Source organism: Schistocerca cancellata, chromosome 2 (genome assembly GCF_023864275.1).
Source record: "Schistocerca cancellata isolate TAMUIC-IGC-003103 chromosome 2, iqSchCanc2.1, whole genome shotgun sequence".
NCBI lineage: Eukaryota > Metazoa > Arthropoda > Insecta > Orthoptera > Acrididae > Schistocerca > Schistocerca cancellata.
Window position 1 is genome coordinate 401,249,495 of NC_064627.1, and position 16,646 is coordinate 401,266,140.

The following is a 16,646-nucleotide window of genomic DNA, read 5'->3' on the forward strand; positions in this document are numbered from 1 at the left end:
TGCTAGTCTCTCCTAGGCAGTTTCTGAGTGGAGTAAGCCTACCTCTGGTAAGTGGAGGCTGCTGGAGGACGTATGTCCCCTCGTTGCACTCTGCTCACGGAGCCTTCTGGATGAGCCATAGATGGTGCACATTGCCTGCCTTTCGTCCTCTGTTTCCTTTTCTTCTTTTTGTCCCTTATTTTGTTTTCATTGCTCTATCGCAGACCTAGGGTTTTATTCCTCTCGGTTTTCACCGGTACTCTGTCTCTGATATAAAGCCATATAGACCTGTCTGTTAGAGGAAAAAGAGACTGATGAGCTAGTAGTCTAGTACCTTTAACCATTTTACCAGTCTACCAACCGGCAATGAAATGATTTTTGTAAGGAACATGTATTTCTTTGACTGATGTCTTAACAAATGTACTCTCATTCTGTTCCTTCTTGTCAGTGTTTTTCATATATTCCCTTCCTCGCCCATTCTGCAGAGAACCTCCTCATACCTTACCTTATCAGCCCACACAATTTTCAGCATTCTTCTTTATCACCACACCCCAAAAGCTTCGATTCTCCCCCGTTCCAGTTTTCCCACAGTTCGCATTTCAATGCCATACATATATAATGTCGTGCTCCAAAGGCAGATTCTCAGAAATTTCTGCCTCAAATGTTCGATACTAGTAGATTTCTCTTGGCCAGGAACGCCCTTTTTGCCAATGCTATTCTGCTTTTTACGTCATCCTTGCTCCGGCTTATTTTGCTGCCTAGGTAGCAGAATTCCTTAGCTTCCTTCCTTCGTGATCAAGTCTGACGTTAAATCTCTCGCTGTTCTCATTTATACTACTTTTCATTACTTTCATCTTTCTTCGGTTTATTCATTAGACTGTCCAACTCGTTCAAGAGATCCTGTAATACATCTTCACTTTCACTGAGCATAGCAATGTCACCAGCGAATCTTAACATTGATATTCTCCCACTTTGAATTTTAATCCCACTCCTCAACCTTTCTTTTATTTCCGTCATTCCTTCTTTGACGTATAGGTTGACCTGCAGCGCCGAAACACTACATCCTTTCTAATCCGTGCACTTAGTTCTTGGTCTTTCACTCTAGTTGTTCCCTCTTGGTTCTTCTACTTCTGTATGTTGCCCATATTTCCCTATAGCTTAATCATATTTTTCTCAAGAGCTCGAACATCTTGGACCATTTTACACCGTCGAACTCTTTTTTCCAGATTTACATATCCTAAGAACGTGTCAAGACAGTCTTGCTTCCATTATCAGCTGTAACGTCAGAACTGCTTCCCTGGTGCTTTTAACTTTCCTAAAGCTAAAGTGACTGACTTTCTTTTCCATTCTTCTGTATATTATTCTTGTTGGCAATGCATGACTTTTTAAGCTGATTGTGCGATAATTCTCGCACTTGTCGGCTCTTGTAATCTTCGGAGCAGTGTGGATGTCTCACAGTACATCAGTAGTCTCACACATTCTACACACCAGCGTAAGTAGTCGTTTTGCTGCCACTGCCCCCAATGATTTTAGTAATTCCTATTGAATGTTATGTGTCCGTTAAGCCAGATTTGCTCTTAATTACACTCCTGGAAATTGAAATAAGAACACCGTGAATTCATTGTCCCAGGAAGGGGAAACTTTATTGATACATTCCTGGGGTCAGATACATCACATGATCACACTGACAGAACCACAGGCAAATAGACACAGGCAACAGAGCATGCACAATGTCGGCACTAGTACAGTGTATATCCACCTTTCGCAGCAATGCAGGCTGCTATTCTCCCATGGAGACGATCGTAGAGATGCTGGATGTAGTCCTGTGGAACGGCTTGCCATGCCATTTCCACCTGGCGCCTCAGTTGGACCAGCGTTCGTGCTGGACGTGCAGACCGCGTGAGACGACGCTTCATCCAGTCCCAAACATGCTCAATGGGGGACAGATCCGGAGATCTTGCTGGCCAGGGTAGTTGACTTACACCTTCTAGAGCACGTTGGGTGGCACGGAATACATGCGGACGTGCATTGTCCTGTTGGGACAGCAAGTTCCCTTGCCGGTCTAGGAATGGTAGAACGATGGGTTCGATGACGGTTTGGATGTACCGTGCACTATTCAGTGTCCCCTCGACGATCACCAGTGGTGTACGGCCAGTGTAGGAGATCGCTCCCCATACCATGATGCCGGGTGTTGGCCCTGTGTGCCTCGGTCGTATGCAGTCCTGATTGTGGCGCTCACCTGCACGGCGCCAAACACGCATACGACCATCATTGGCACCAAGGCAGAAGCGACTCTCATCGCTGAAGACGACACGTCTCCATTCGTCCCTCCATTCACGCCTGTCGCGACACCACTGGAGGCGGGCTGCACGATGTTGGGGCGTGAGCGGAAGACGGCCTAACGGTGTGCGGGACCGTAGCCCAGCTTCATGGAGACGGTTGCGAATGGTCCTCGCCGTTACCCCAGGAGCAACAGTGTCCCTAATTTGCTGGGAAGTGGCGGTGCGGTCCCCTACAGCACTGCGTAGGATCCTACGGTCTTGGCGTGCATCCGTGCGTCGCTGCGGTCCGGTCCCAGGTCGACGGGCACGTGCACCTTCCGCCGACCACTGGCGACAACATCGATGTACTGTGGAGACCTCATGCCCCACGTGTTGAGCAATTCGGCGGTACGTCCACCCGGCCTCCCGCATGCCCACTATACGCCCTCGCTCAAAGTCCGTCAACTGCACATACGGTTCACGTCCACGCTGTCGCGGCATGCTACCAGTGTTAAAGACTGCGATGGAGCTCCGTATGCCACGGCAAACTGGCTGACACTGACGGCGGCGGTGCACAAATGCTGCGCAGCTAGCGCCATTCGACGGCCAACACCGCGGTTCCTGGTGTGTTCGCTGTGCCGTGCGTGTGATCATTGCTTGTGCAGCCCTCTCGCAGTGTCCGGAGCAAGTATGGTGGGTCTGACACACCGGTGTCAATGTGTTCTTTTTTTCCATTTCCAGGAGTGTATATCAAAACTCTTTTGAATTCTGATTCTAATACAAGATCCCCTATCTCTTCCCTATCGACTCCTGTTTCTTCTTCCATTACGTCATTAGACAAGTCCTTCCCCTCATAGAGGCCTATGCACTCCTGCCGCATATGCGCTTTCTCCTCTGCATCTAACAGTGGAATTCCTTCCCATTGTATTCTTAATGTAACCACTCTAGTTTTTAATTTCACCAAAGGTTGCTTCGACGTTTTGGTGTACTAGATCAGTCCTTCCGACAATCATTTCTCATTCGCTTTCTTCACATTTAATGCAACCGTTTTGCCTTAACCTCCCTACACTTTCCATTTATTTCATTCCTAAGTGACTTGTATCTATGTATTCCTAAATGTCCCTGAACATTTTTGTACTTCCTTCTTTCGTCTATCAACTGAGATATTTCTCCAGTTGCACATAATTTCTTGACAGTTACCTTTAGTATCTACGTTTTTCTTTCCAACATCTTGAGTGTCCTTTTTAGAGATGTCCATTCTTCTTCTAATGAACTGTCAACTGAACTATTCATTATTGCAATAACTATAGCCTCAGACAACTTAAAGTATATCTGTACATTCCTTGGTGCTTCTGTATCCCTGTATCCTCTTCTTTTTTTTTTTTTTGCAATAATTCTTCCTGGCTAGTCTCTTAAACTTCAGCCTGCTCTTCATGATTACTAAATTGTGTTCTCAGTCTGCATCTCCTCATGCGTAAATTCAGTTTCTGGTTTCGGAATCTCTTCCTGGTTATGATGTAATCTAACTTTAATCTTCCCGTATCTCCCACCATTTTCCAAGCATAACTGCTGTTTTTGTGATGCTTGAATACAGTATTCGCTGTTACTAGTTGGTTGCAGAACTCAGTTACTCTTTCTCCTCTGTCATTTCTACTATCAAGCCCATATTCTCCCGTAGCACTTTCTTCTACTCCTTCCCCTAAAGCCGCATTCCAATCGACTGTTAAATTTTCATCCTCCTTTACGTACTGAATTACCCGCTCAATACCCTCATATACTTTTTCTGCCTCTTCATCTTCTGCTTGCTCTGAACTACAGCTGTCGGTGTTCGTTTGCTATCGATTCCCGATGAGAATAACCCTATCACTGAACTGTTCGCAGTAGTTCATTCTCTGACCTACCTTCCTGTTCACAACGAATCCTACTCCCCTTACACCGTTTTCTGCTGCTGTTAATATTACTCTACACCCATCTGACTAGAAAACCTTCTCTTCTTTCCATTTCGTTTCATTATCCGTCACTATATCTAGCATTTTCCTCTTCAGATTTTATAGCTTCCCTACTACGTTCAAACTTCTTACTCTCCAAGCTCGGCCCGTAGAACGATATCCTTCCGTTGGCTGAATTTTCTTCGTGTCCAAATAAATGTTTGTACATTTACCTACATTATTACTTGCTTTTACTCTGTGTGTTCCTTCTTGGGTATAATTTGAACGTAATATTTTTATGATCACTTTTTGTGCTCTCTTGAATGTTTCAGTATCCCTCTTCCCGTTTAAAGTTGTTACCGGCCATAAACACACCTTCATTATGTGTCACTTACGTGGATATTGAGATGTATTTATTTTGTTATTGCCTAGCCCGCTCGCGCTGGCTTACGTCGGCTTCTTGCACCTCCCTACCCCCCACTGCACTCACCACTCACGAGGAGAACACGGCAAGTGCCACTACCCGATTTTCCACATACTTCGCTCGGTGTAAGAGGAGCCAAAATAAGCTAACACATGTCCTGGCTTATCAGTAGATACTGAACCGTTTCTGAGAAAATGGACGTCAATTTTTTCGACAATTTAGATGCCTTTTAACAGGCTTTCAGTGGTGGCATAGTGGCTAACGTCGCGACCAATATATTAATTGCAAAATTACGACTGAGTTGTTATTATCTATTATCTATCTACATTTTCTAATACATGTATTTATGGTGTTTTCAGATGTAAAAATCTGTTTAAATTCCCATTTTTCATTCTTATATCACTTCCTAATTCTTTTATTTTATTCCTATGTCTATTGTCCAGGAAGATTTGGTGCATGATACCGATCGCGGAAACATCCCGAACATAAAAATTCGAAGCACCACAAGCAACGCACGACGACAGTATATCTCTCACTGGGGAAAGAAACATCGTTAAGATTGCTGAAAATTTCACGCGTTTTCAATAATTTTGGGGCAATCACACATAACGGATCACTTTTTCGTAACATGGTGCTTGCACCTGGTTGTGAATCAGGATACACTACAGGAATTTCACGAAGGCCTTCGGATTCCTGGAACGGGGATATTGCCAGTATCGATGTCGATAACACGCTAAAATCGTCGAGATTATCCATTCCCGGGATGGATAAATTACCTGCATACTTAATTAAGTTTGCATGGAACCCTCAGAGAGCGATTCCTACTGCACTCGCCCATTCTTTCTACTCAGAGGTATACCTGAAGATGCAGTTATAAGCTGCGAAAACGGTCGTTTAAACAAAGCATCAGTTAACAGATAAATTTTCATGGTTTGGCTGCCCAGATTATAAAGTGTTTGGGACCAGAAATTACTTAATCACGCATCACAGTTGCGGGTTATTGATAAGTATCTCTGGGGTTTCAGGAGATGCAAACTGGAAATTACAGCATATACGGAATATATCCATGTCAATAGATAGAGCACATTTCCAAGTTTTTAAGTCACACTACAGGTGCTCAATATGGTCACCATTTACACCGCTGCAAACGTCAATATGGGCGGAGGAGCATGTGTGTGTGTGCAAGGTCAACATCCCGCTTTGAAAATCTGTTGATTCTGTTGCGTATCTGCAGTTGCACACTAATTCCTTGCGGGAATACGGCGTGGACAATTTGCCTACATGTTCTGACACGCCTGCCTACCAGTCGTGCATACTTCAACTACGCAGCTGCGATTATTACGAATCGAAACCTGGAGAGATCCTCTGTCTGTGTTTTTCGGTTTTCATTGCGTTGTATTCTGAGACCCCAGAGTTATTTCTGAATAAATCTATGTAAACTGCACAGCGATTTGTAACACAGCATTCAAGAATAGCTACCGCAGCACTACTGTACAAAGTGTTTATCGATTGTTATGGATGACAGCGGCCATAGTCTTAAGACTTTTATCGATTCAGAATTGGGGACTTCAGCACTTCAGAAAGCTTTACAGACTCCTCAAAGTAAATTTCCCCTGAATATTTTTTTCCAAATGCATAACTCACGCTCTGCTGCATTTTATTTGTTCTAGTAATGCTGAGCTGACCACTGTAAGTAAATTATTTAACGGAAGTAGTTGGTTAAGACAGTAACCTTCAGATGCGTGACTTTGCGGAACCAACTTTCAACCATAACAGTAGCAATACCTACCCAGTATAGTAATGGATCGTTTTAGACACACCAAACTTCTAGGATCCTCCTTGTCGTGGATTCGACAGTTCTTTAGTACATGACAGGAAATACGTAGTAGCAGACGGATCACAAGTAATCCCTGAAGGTCAGAGGAACTGAATCCTATACCTGTTTGTCCCACGTACCATTGGTGAATGGATTTGGGAGGAGTACACCGTGTATTAACCATCACTCACATATGGTAGACGTAAATGTATCCCAGGGGTTTGATATCCGACAGATTTAAAGACCAAGACATCACCTCACTGCTTATCGAACCAGTGTAGCACTATTACAAATATTTGATACAGACAATAGTCCAACTGGAAAGCGGCATAAATGGTGAATAAGATTTCAGTCATTAACTAATGTAAATCCACAGTAATAATCTCGACGCCGTCTGCAGTGTTTCTTGTGCTTTCAGTAGTAAGCACCTGCGTCCGGAAGTTCAGCTTAGTTCAGACATAATAAGGTTGCCACTGGTGAGTACTTGGTCCATGAATCAACTTGTTCGCCTCTGGAACACGATGTACCTCGAGGGGTTACTCGACATGAAGCGACCTTACATTACAGACCATACAAATTATTGTCATTGCAATTACGAAGCTCCCGTGACTGACGATATCGTTGGTTCGTACAGACAGGTTTCCTGCTACAAATGCTCAATTTCCAACAAACGGTTTCGACGTATCTGCACTTTGACCAACGCTGCAGTTAATATGGCGCCCTCTGCACTGTTTATAAAACGCAAGTTGCCGTCGCCCAGTTAAGGGATTACATGCGTTTGCTTCAATTCCTGTTCTCTATCATCGGTTTCGTTATCGATTTCTATCTTTCGAGAGGTATGTACAAGAGCAGCACTCAATATCCGACTGCAGTGAGTCGCTGACAAAATATTTTCAGCATCTCTTTTCCGGCTACGTACCTGTTGATTTAATTTACTTTACTGTTGTTCCATGTATCCTAAGCGTGCTAATTCCACAACTCACGGCTGGTTGTGATGTTCTGTCCGATCAATGTACTGGTCAGCTTAGACAGTTCTGCTCCTATTTTCCACAATAGCAGCTCTTATCTGTTTCCCTGTTGCCGTTCTCGAAAGGTTCTTATTTCAAGGTTCCTGGCCGGTTACAGTTGTGTGCTGCAACATAGCTCTTGCCAGGCACTGCCAGCGAAAGTCATCTGGGCTCAAGGATAAGTCTGGAATAGAGTTTTAATTTATAAGGAATTTCTTAACATTGTATTTTCCATTGTAGAGTGAGAATTTGTTTCGGGAAGCTACGAATCAATTATACGACTACGACTACAATGATTATCTTCTGACCATACAAATAATTTGTTTCGGGAAGCTACGAATCAATTATACGACTACGACTACAATGATTATCTTCTGACAATACAAATAAGTTTCAGTATCTAGTATATATGCCTCTAGCGAGACGAGAAATAGAAATTTTCGGACTTGTTACAACAGTAATTCATGAAATTTGCCACAAATTTTAAGAAAATGCTAAAACCTTATTTGTTTCAAACAAATATTGATTGAATCACGACAGGAAAAACAGTTTAGCACTACGAATTCGTCTCTTAGAAGTTCACATAATTTTTCAACGTTCTCGATTTTGGGATCACTTGAGGCCTTAGCTCCTCTGTTTCATGTAGTGGTGCTAGTACACGTTAATGCGTTACAGTGCACGGCGTTGCCTGAGTCTACACGATACCAACAGTACAGCATTCGTAATTATTTTTTCATTAACGTCGAAAGATACACCGAGTGAGGTGCCATGGTTGTTAGCATACTGACGGCCGGAGTGGCCGAGCGGTTCTAGGCGCTACAGTCTGGAACCGCGCGACCGCTACGGTCGCAGGTTCGAATCCTGCCTCGGGCATGGATGTGTGTGATGTCCTTAGGTTAATTAGGTTTAAGTAGTTCTAAGCTCTAGGGGTCTGATGACCTCAGAAGTTAAGTCCCACAGTGCTCATAGCCATTTGAACCAATTTTTTGTTAGCACACTGGACTCACATCCCGGAGGACGACCATTCAAATTTGCCTCCGGTCCTCGTGATCTGAGTTACCTGTTACTTCCCTAAATCACTCCACGCAACTGCCGGAATGGTTTCTTTGAAAGAGCACGACCGATTTCCTTCTCCATCCTTGAAACAATTCGAGCTTTTCTCCGTCTCTAATGACCTCGATGTCGGCGGGACGTTAAACTCTAACCTTCCTTCCTTCAAAAAAATGTCATAGTGATGATCCCGTACATACAACAAGAAGACTATCAAGGGCGTTGAAGATAATGAGTGCGTGGATTGTTCTTTTCTTTTGCATCCACCGTAAAATTGTACAACGTAGTTTAATTGGCCATCTCAAGGCCTTCCTACCGACGGGGTAACTGGTTTTTTCCAGGCATATACAAGCCAGCTAACCGGCATGTAGTTCCCCACATTAACCTTTTACGTAATGCAGAGACTGACTACGTAAGTCAGTCGGTGCTCTGGAAGGGGCTCTCAACGTTTTCTTTTCCTTTCGCATCTGCCGTCTTGCTCCGAACGCACTCTGGACCCAAGGTCATCCCTGGCTTCATCCTTGGCCTTGTAAGAAATGATGCTATTTTATATCGTTGCTCTGCCAGTCTGTAGCTAAAATTTTCCTGTGTTATTATATAAGAACCTTTGACATTCTTTGTGCATCATCTGCGTCAGAGTTTCTTAATGTTTTCGGTAAGCGGAATCCTCTTTAATGTTCACTCTTATTTGTGTAGTTTATTACCAATACAACATTCTGTAAATTAATTATTTCCTACAAAAATGACAACTATTTCAAACTTTGTTTATCTTCTTCAGAGAATAATTTCAAATTAATCGGAAGTTCGTAAAGTTGCTTCATTTTAAAGTAATATAATCCAACAGTACTTCTAAATTTAAAGTTTGGTGAGATGTGTGGAATTGGTTCTCATTTTCGACTTGACAGTAGGCTTTATGGGTGAAAGTTGAATTATCATGGGTGGTTCTGAATCATGTCTCTGAGGGTGTTTAATTTTTGTCGACGCAAAAGGTGAGAACACCCTTTAAAGTCAGTGCCACCATTAGGCTGTTGTTTATTTACAGTGTTACATTACACTTACACAATCATGATTCCGGCTTCAAAGTGCCATTATCAAGTGTTTTAAGTGTTATAAATTGCCTAAGATGGCATACTGTCGTGAGAACACCGTTTCGCACGTACATATAGTTTCAAAGGGCAAAAGTATCAACACGGCGCTTTGTGACAGTAGAGAATATTCATTTTTTTAAACTCCATCACAATTTCGACAACAGCGTTAATTCAAATTTTTCTTCCTACGGTGAATTAGATGTCTCCTCAATAGAAGATTCGTATTATTCCGTTGAATGGTAGGTCGTACATTGACAATAAATCAGAATTTCACATATACCTCATTTAGATGCTTAATCTGTTCATGCTGATGAACAACTTCATTCAAACTATTTAGGTCTTTCCTATTCTAGATCCTTCCTCGTAAAAAGGCTTTCATTCTTGACGAACAATGACACTTATTAGAGCGCGTACAAATTTTTCAGAATTCTTCCTCTTAAAAGTAAGATTTTTTGGAGAATACTAAATGTATTTACTTGTCCGCCTTGAAGGGTTAAATTAAGTTCATCGATCTTTGTAAAAATGTCGCAAATAAGCAATTTGTAGCTGTCGATGTCCCATTCGTACATACTAAACAGATTAGTAGATGGGAGCAATGGTTAGTTGCTACTCTATTTTTTAAAGTTGTTCTTTTCTAATTTACTTTCTTGAAAGATGTGAAAATGCTGAAGTACGTTTTGCAGAACACTTGAGTGAACACATTTCAAGAAACGCTGATCTGTATGACTAGAAGCAGATGAGTAATGAAATGTAGTTAGAGAGGATGGGTGAGGGCAGTCAGGGGAAATATATGGCCTCAATAAAAGATGTCGCCAACAGACCTAAGAACTTCTTGTGAAGTTGCGCTCTCGGCGCGGCGGCTCAGTGGACAAGACACTTCGTCAAAGACGGTTCAAATTCCGTCAGATTATTCTAATTCCTTAAATTTCCCGGACGTAATTGAGCTCAGCGCCGAGATGTTTGCTTACAGACACAAAGGAAGATCTGATTTACCATCTTTTGCGAATCAGTCTCTAGTGACACAGAGTTCGAACGGGATTTTCAATTTTCCTCCTGCAAATCTGTAGATATGTCGTCGTGTACATCAGCTCGACATTAGTCACATGCAAAACATAAGACAAGTAGTAGGACTTAGTGTATAATTTGTGTCATTCTGGTCTTGTTCCCTCCTTTTACTTAAACTAAGACACACAGAATAGCGTCCATGATCCTAAATACTACAGTATCTGTGGTACAAAATTTTGTACCGTAACGATTTTCGCTTGACATCTACGGTCTCATTGAAAATTATACTATATATCGACGCTACAACCATCCGCGAAGATGAATTACGACCACAGATAATAATAAATAATACTCGTGCTCTTTTTTATCGAAGATTTCGACTTCCGTCATTGGAGCCTTTTTCCAGATAATCTGAATGTCTCTGTTAAAAGTGGAGGGCTTCCTTCATCTTCCTAAGGCTCTGCACAGCGAAGTCATGTCGTCTGCAGGTAGTATTTTGTCTTGTCTCTCTTTTTATTTGGTTTGCATTCCTGGAATACTTAGAAATAGTTGTTTGTATCGTTGAAGGAAAGGCAGTCTATCTCGGTAAATAATAACATCGACAGACCGACTGACCGACTGTTTTTTTACGTTTCTGGTGCTATGGAATATTTTCAGTAGATTTTTTTTAGGTTTCTCTGGCATCGGAGCAAGGATGGCTTGGTTATTAACGGATTTGACTTGGTTAATTTAAGGGGTGTGTGGTGTCTTTCCTGCCGCCTTCCCGTTATCCCTGGCACATATGTGTACCACAACTGCCTGCGTGTAGTGGAAGTGAGCGAAAGTACTTCTGAAATGTTTTCGAATCGTGCAACCGAGGCAAGACTCGGGCACCAGCCCAGCATTCACCTAGTGGGACGTGGGAAACCGCCTAAAAATTCCATTCACAGTCACTCGGGATGTTCGTATATTTTCGTCACTTCGAGCATCACACTCTTTTCGGCTGGTCTAACGGAGCAACAATCTTCCATTTGCTTTGCGACGTCTCATGTGGCTCAGGCCTACAGTTCAGTCTTCTGTGGAGACATGTAGCCTAACGTTTTGGATGTTTTAATGCAGGAGAAATACAGATGGATGTACAATCGTACTCATGAATACTTACGTCTTCAAACAGTCTGTCCCCGCATTAAAACCGCACCGGTAACGTTAAATAATATTGAGAGAAGAATGTTAGATGTGCTGAATTTTAGATATAATTTGTATTTAGCTTTTAGGTTTAGTTGCTCGAGTCCATTCCCTTTTCTCCGGGAAGAGAAATTGCCACAACTGCGGGTAAATAATCCATGTCGATTCGAATAGTGTTTGTGGAGAAGTTCATAACAGATATGTGATCATAAAGGGTAAGAAGAGTCTATTGCCATCAACTGAGCATCAATGTTCGTGATAAATCGAAACCCCTCTGCTGTCTTCCATGAATTTACTCGGACAAGCGGCACTGCACTACTGTTGACGGTGATCCGTCCGTTGGATGTGGACGACAAGTTTGGCGGTCTCCTTGATGCTGCTCGAAAGAAGCAGCTATTGTCGTTTTCAGCATTGTCTTCATTTCGATAGTCATCCATTTCAATACAAATATAACACTCTTTTGCACAAGGATTCATCCGCGTAACAACAATGAGGAAAGAGTGAAGACCCTACCTATTTAAGCACTTCTTAGGAATAGCCAGAAAATATGTTGCAGCATTTACTTTCGAAGATAATTACAATACCTAATTATAAATTAACTACAGGGTGTCGAAGCACCTCTTATACCATCCGTTTTATCATCTTCTCATTTCGAAACCTCTTGAGGTCAGACAGTGGAAGTAGACGTAGAAAAAGACTTTTATTCCGGGAAAACAACGTTTAACTCTTGATCCGATGACCTCGAATTAGTTTTCCATGGAGACTATACAATAAAACGCGCTAAAAGTGTCGAAGTTCTCGTGAATGCTCCAAGGTAATTCCCTCCAAATTCGTCGGATAGTTTGGTTAATTCTCCGTTCATAATTAGAGTGTCGCTATAATCTTAATTCACGAATAAAAATATGTGTAACTTACTGAAATATTTAAATTATTTATAAGTTATATAAGCGATTTGCTCCTGCTCTCTATTGCGTTTGAAGGACGAAGTGGAACTCTCAGCTCTATGACTGCGCAACACTATGACATTTATAACCTCTTTGAGCAACAGCACAGTATTACGAAACAGCTGCAAGAGAAGAAAAACTTGATTTGCAATTTAAAAAACGATGACGAGGACAGTCATGACGATTGACACAGTCCGATGAGCAAAGGAGTCAACACTGGAGTAGCTGAAGTGCCAGCTATAAAAAGAGGTGTGCGACTCAAATTTTAAATCGGGATACAGTGAATTTATAACAAATATTGAGCACTGTACTTTAGACAATGATGTAGTTTGTTACTCCCCTTCGCATTCTTGCACATGGTGTGTGTCTTGGTCTGTTTGGTATAATACGTCATTTAAATAGTCCAATATGAATCAAGGAATCGATAGCACATCTGTGTTTAATTCTGTGTTAAAATGGAAATAATAGCTACAATTTTATATAATTTGCTAGGGCTATTGTAAGAAATATTTCTTTAGAAGCAACGTGTATGTGACTTACGATAAGACTATTATTAATTCTCCTTGATTATTTGACTTCGTATTTTAGTGCCCAAAGATGAAAATTTTTTAACGTAACTGTAATATGACTGGGTTTTGGAACGTGATAAATAGAATTTATCTGTTCATCGGTATACCCTCAATTATTTTATAGAATTTGATGGTTTGCACGAGAAAATTTCTTACCCTTTTTACCACGAGATCTTTTTTATGAATAGCGAAAATCTGATGAATAAACCGTCGACAAATCATGTCACAATAATCATATATAAAATAACATCAGTATCAAATCTCAGTTTGTCGGAAAGTCTAATGATATGAGAGCACTATGTGACTCGCGTAAGAGTTAAACGGACAATGTAATTCGTGAGATAAACAAGACGTGTGAAAATATCAACCTTAATGATCTCTAGCGGGATAAGCAAAGAGGATCCAACATGCTGCCAAAGATCAGGCTTGGTGTATTCTTGAATAAACCAAACAAACGTTAGTACAGTTGACTGGGGGTTTGCATAATCTGTAGGTGTACTGTATAACTCGACATAGTTTCTACATTAAAAGGTAACCGTAACATCAAACGAGGCTCAGAATAAAAGAAAGCATTACGACATGTAATAAAGTAGAAAGAATGATCGAATAAGGTTAGAAATTTCATTCCGTTGCAGTATATATCCTCATTCGAAGTTTTGTTTTCCGTGGTTTCCGTAAAACACATACTGGGAGATTCCTTCATAGAGACATGAACAATTTATTGTCCCTTTTTAACACAATTCTGTTGTTACTTAAACCGTTAAGACGTAATAAATATATGAAATTTTTAAATTTTCCTGTAAATTGTTCTTAAGAAACTGACGCTAACTGTAGAGTAGTAACAATAGACATTGCTACACATGCTTCCAATGTCGGTATAAATTTCATGAGGAAAGTCATTTTCCTAATCAGTCTGTTTTTATTTTCGAAATAATCACTATATTTCATGCTTAGCAATTACCTAAATTCAACACCTCAGGTACGCGCTAGATACTTCTTTTCGCTCAAGTGGGTGAAATTAGCTAACAGTTAAGCATGAAATAAAGTGATTATTTCGAACACAAAAGTAGCTTATGCAGGAAAATGACTTCCTCCAAGAGCAGTAACAGCTTCGTCATTCTAATACTTCCAGCTTCGGTGCCATTCAAAAACAAGTACCATTATCATTTCTTCTAATTTATGAGCGAATCGTGCATATGAAACAGGATCTATAAGTTATTTAGCATAGCGAGTCTGGGAAAAATGTCAAACCTTAATGGAATTGCGCCAAATTTAAAGAGAGTCTATAGTCATCCCATTAACAACGGATCTTCCAGAAGTAGAAATCACGTAAAAATGTACAAATAAATAACCCATTAAGTTTCAGGCATGCAGCTGTACAAATTACATTAGTTCCACTGATATTTCTGCCGCATGTCTTCCAGCCATCCTCGGAAGGAACTAAGAGACATTCTTGGTTTTCTCCGTGCATGCCAACAAGGTACACGGCTGAAGTAACAGTGTGACAAGTTGGAATTCACGCGGCTGCTTGCCCGAAATTTAATGGATTAGGTAGAAATTGCTACCTTTTTGTACTAGTCGAGAAGGAAGCAGCTTCATAAAGCTAGTAACGGTATGAATGGTGCCTTAGTTTAAGAGACAATATTCGTCGTTGACGATATTTATGGTTACAATGCTGTTTCTCGAAGAATTCCAACCGTTTTCCACGATTCCAGAGAATCTTGTGTAGGCGTTCCTGAAGCCACGGCCTCCTTATCGGCAGAAGTAGAGCTGTGTTCTACCAAAACTATTGCTCAGTAGTTTTGGTACACTACATATATGACGTAGCATATGGTAGGATTGTTGGTGGATGGTAGGAAAGGAACATAAATGAATGTGTGAGGGAGGAAGTGAGAGCGGGCGACTTGCCTCTCGTTTTCTTGTTTGTTTGGTTGTTTGCTTTGCTCATAATTAGAACGAAACATCATTCAGCGTAGTTCATATTACATTTTTACAGAAGATAAATTGTATTTTATAAGTAATAAAAAATAGTTGTTAGGGTAACTTAGACGCTTCTATGCAACACAAATGATAACGTTTGATGCAAGTATAGTTTACACGCACGAACATTATATATATAAAAATATTGCTTTTTATACTCAATAGAAAGTTCTTCATTATGATGAAAAGAAAAGAGTTTTCTGTCATTATTTATAAATGCTAAAGTTTTTTATGAGTAACAGAGATATGTTTTATATAAGTTCGACGAAGTATTGAAGCGATGATTGATACATTTTTGTTTTGCGGGTGTTGTGTTTTACCTTTTTGTTGAGGATATTTCGTTCTCTGGCGCTATATGCTAAGTCTATGTTGTGTACAACATCCGTCTGTTTCACGTCACAAATCAACAATTTTCGAATAAAACATGCAGGAGGATATCTGTGGAGAAGTAAAATATTCCATAGGTTATCTGGCCCTTAATATATCCTCACAGTTTCTAGACGGTTCACCACTTCTGGTTTTTAGCGGACTCTAGTAACACACTGATCGCATACGTAAAGAAAGCGATAGTTATGACGCGACGCCCGATAGGTAGGCAACACACCTAACTTACAAGTAACGCGGGTACGACCTTAACTGACCAAAGCTACTACGAAAACTTCAGAAGTCCACGCTTAATTGTGATAGTCTACGGTAGCCTACGGTAGTTTTACAGCTCTAGGCAGGACTAATTAACGTCGCCGCTTAGCTACACTGTGTGGTGGAGGTGTACTCACGTAGTGCAGCCGAGACGGCGGCAATCGCGACTGCGAGAAAGCAGGAGACCTGCAGGAGAGCCATGGCTGCAGCGAGCGGCGCTGTTGTGGGGTCGCGCGCACCGCCGGCTTATATCGCGGGCCCCAAGGCCGACGTGGCCCCGCCCCGCCCCGCCCCGCGCGGCTCCAGGCGTCCCCATCATTTGCGATGCCGCCTCCTCCAGCGGCGCGCATCATCCTTCGCGACAGGCGGGCGACACTCCTACCGGACGTGGCAACGTCCTGGACGCGGCCGCTTTTGCAGTCATGCCCTGCTGCGGCTTCCGCAATAGAAAGTGTTCTTCCCTGAGACCCGCAACTCCGTAGGCAAGGGCATCCACAAATAATTTATACACGAGTAGTGTCTGCTCTGCTTCGCGAGTTAGCGACAGGTCTATACACCGTATACGAAATATGGAATGAGAAGGGGAAGGGTGCACGGTAAACTAGTAACTTCCAGGCACACAGGGTATTGTGGAAATGCGAAAGCTGAAGGTTTGTGCCAGCGCGGGACTCGAAGTCGGATTTACCATTTCTCACGAGCGGTTGTCTTATCCGCTTCAGATATCCGGACAAGGTCACTGACCGAACCAAATTTCCAACTTATCGCACGCTGCAATGCAGCAGCGTCCCTAAG

General features: G+C 41.8%; 1 protein-coding gene across 2 annotated transcripts in view; it reads right to left on the minus strand.

Moving 5' to 3' along the window:
• LOC126161838 (uncharacterized) overlaps positions 1-16,099 on the minus strand; it is a 55,389-nt gene extending 39,290 nt beyond the window's left edge. For both annotated transcript variants that reach the window (XR_007534964.1, XM_049917943.1), the window contains exon 1: positions 15,992-16,099. Coding sequence is in view for 1 of the 2 variants with exons in the window: in XM_049917943.1 (XP_049773900.1) it covers positions 15,992-16,055 (64 nt within the window). In the remaining variant the exon portion in view is untranslated. The remainder of the gene's footprint in view (positions 1-15,991) is intronic.
• Positions 16,100-16,646: the final 547 nt, after the last annotated feature.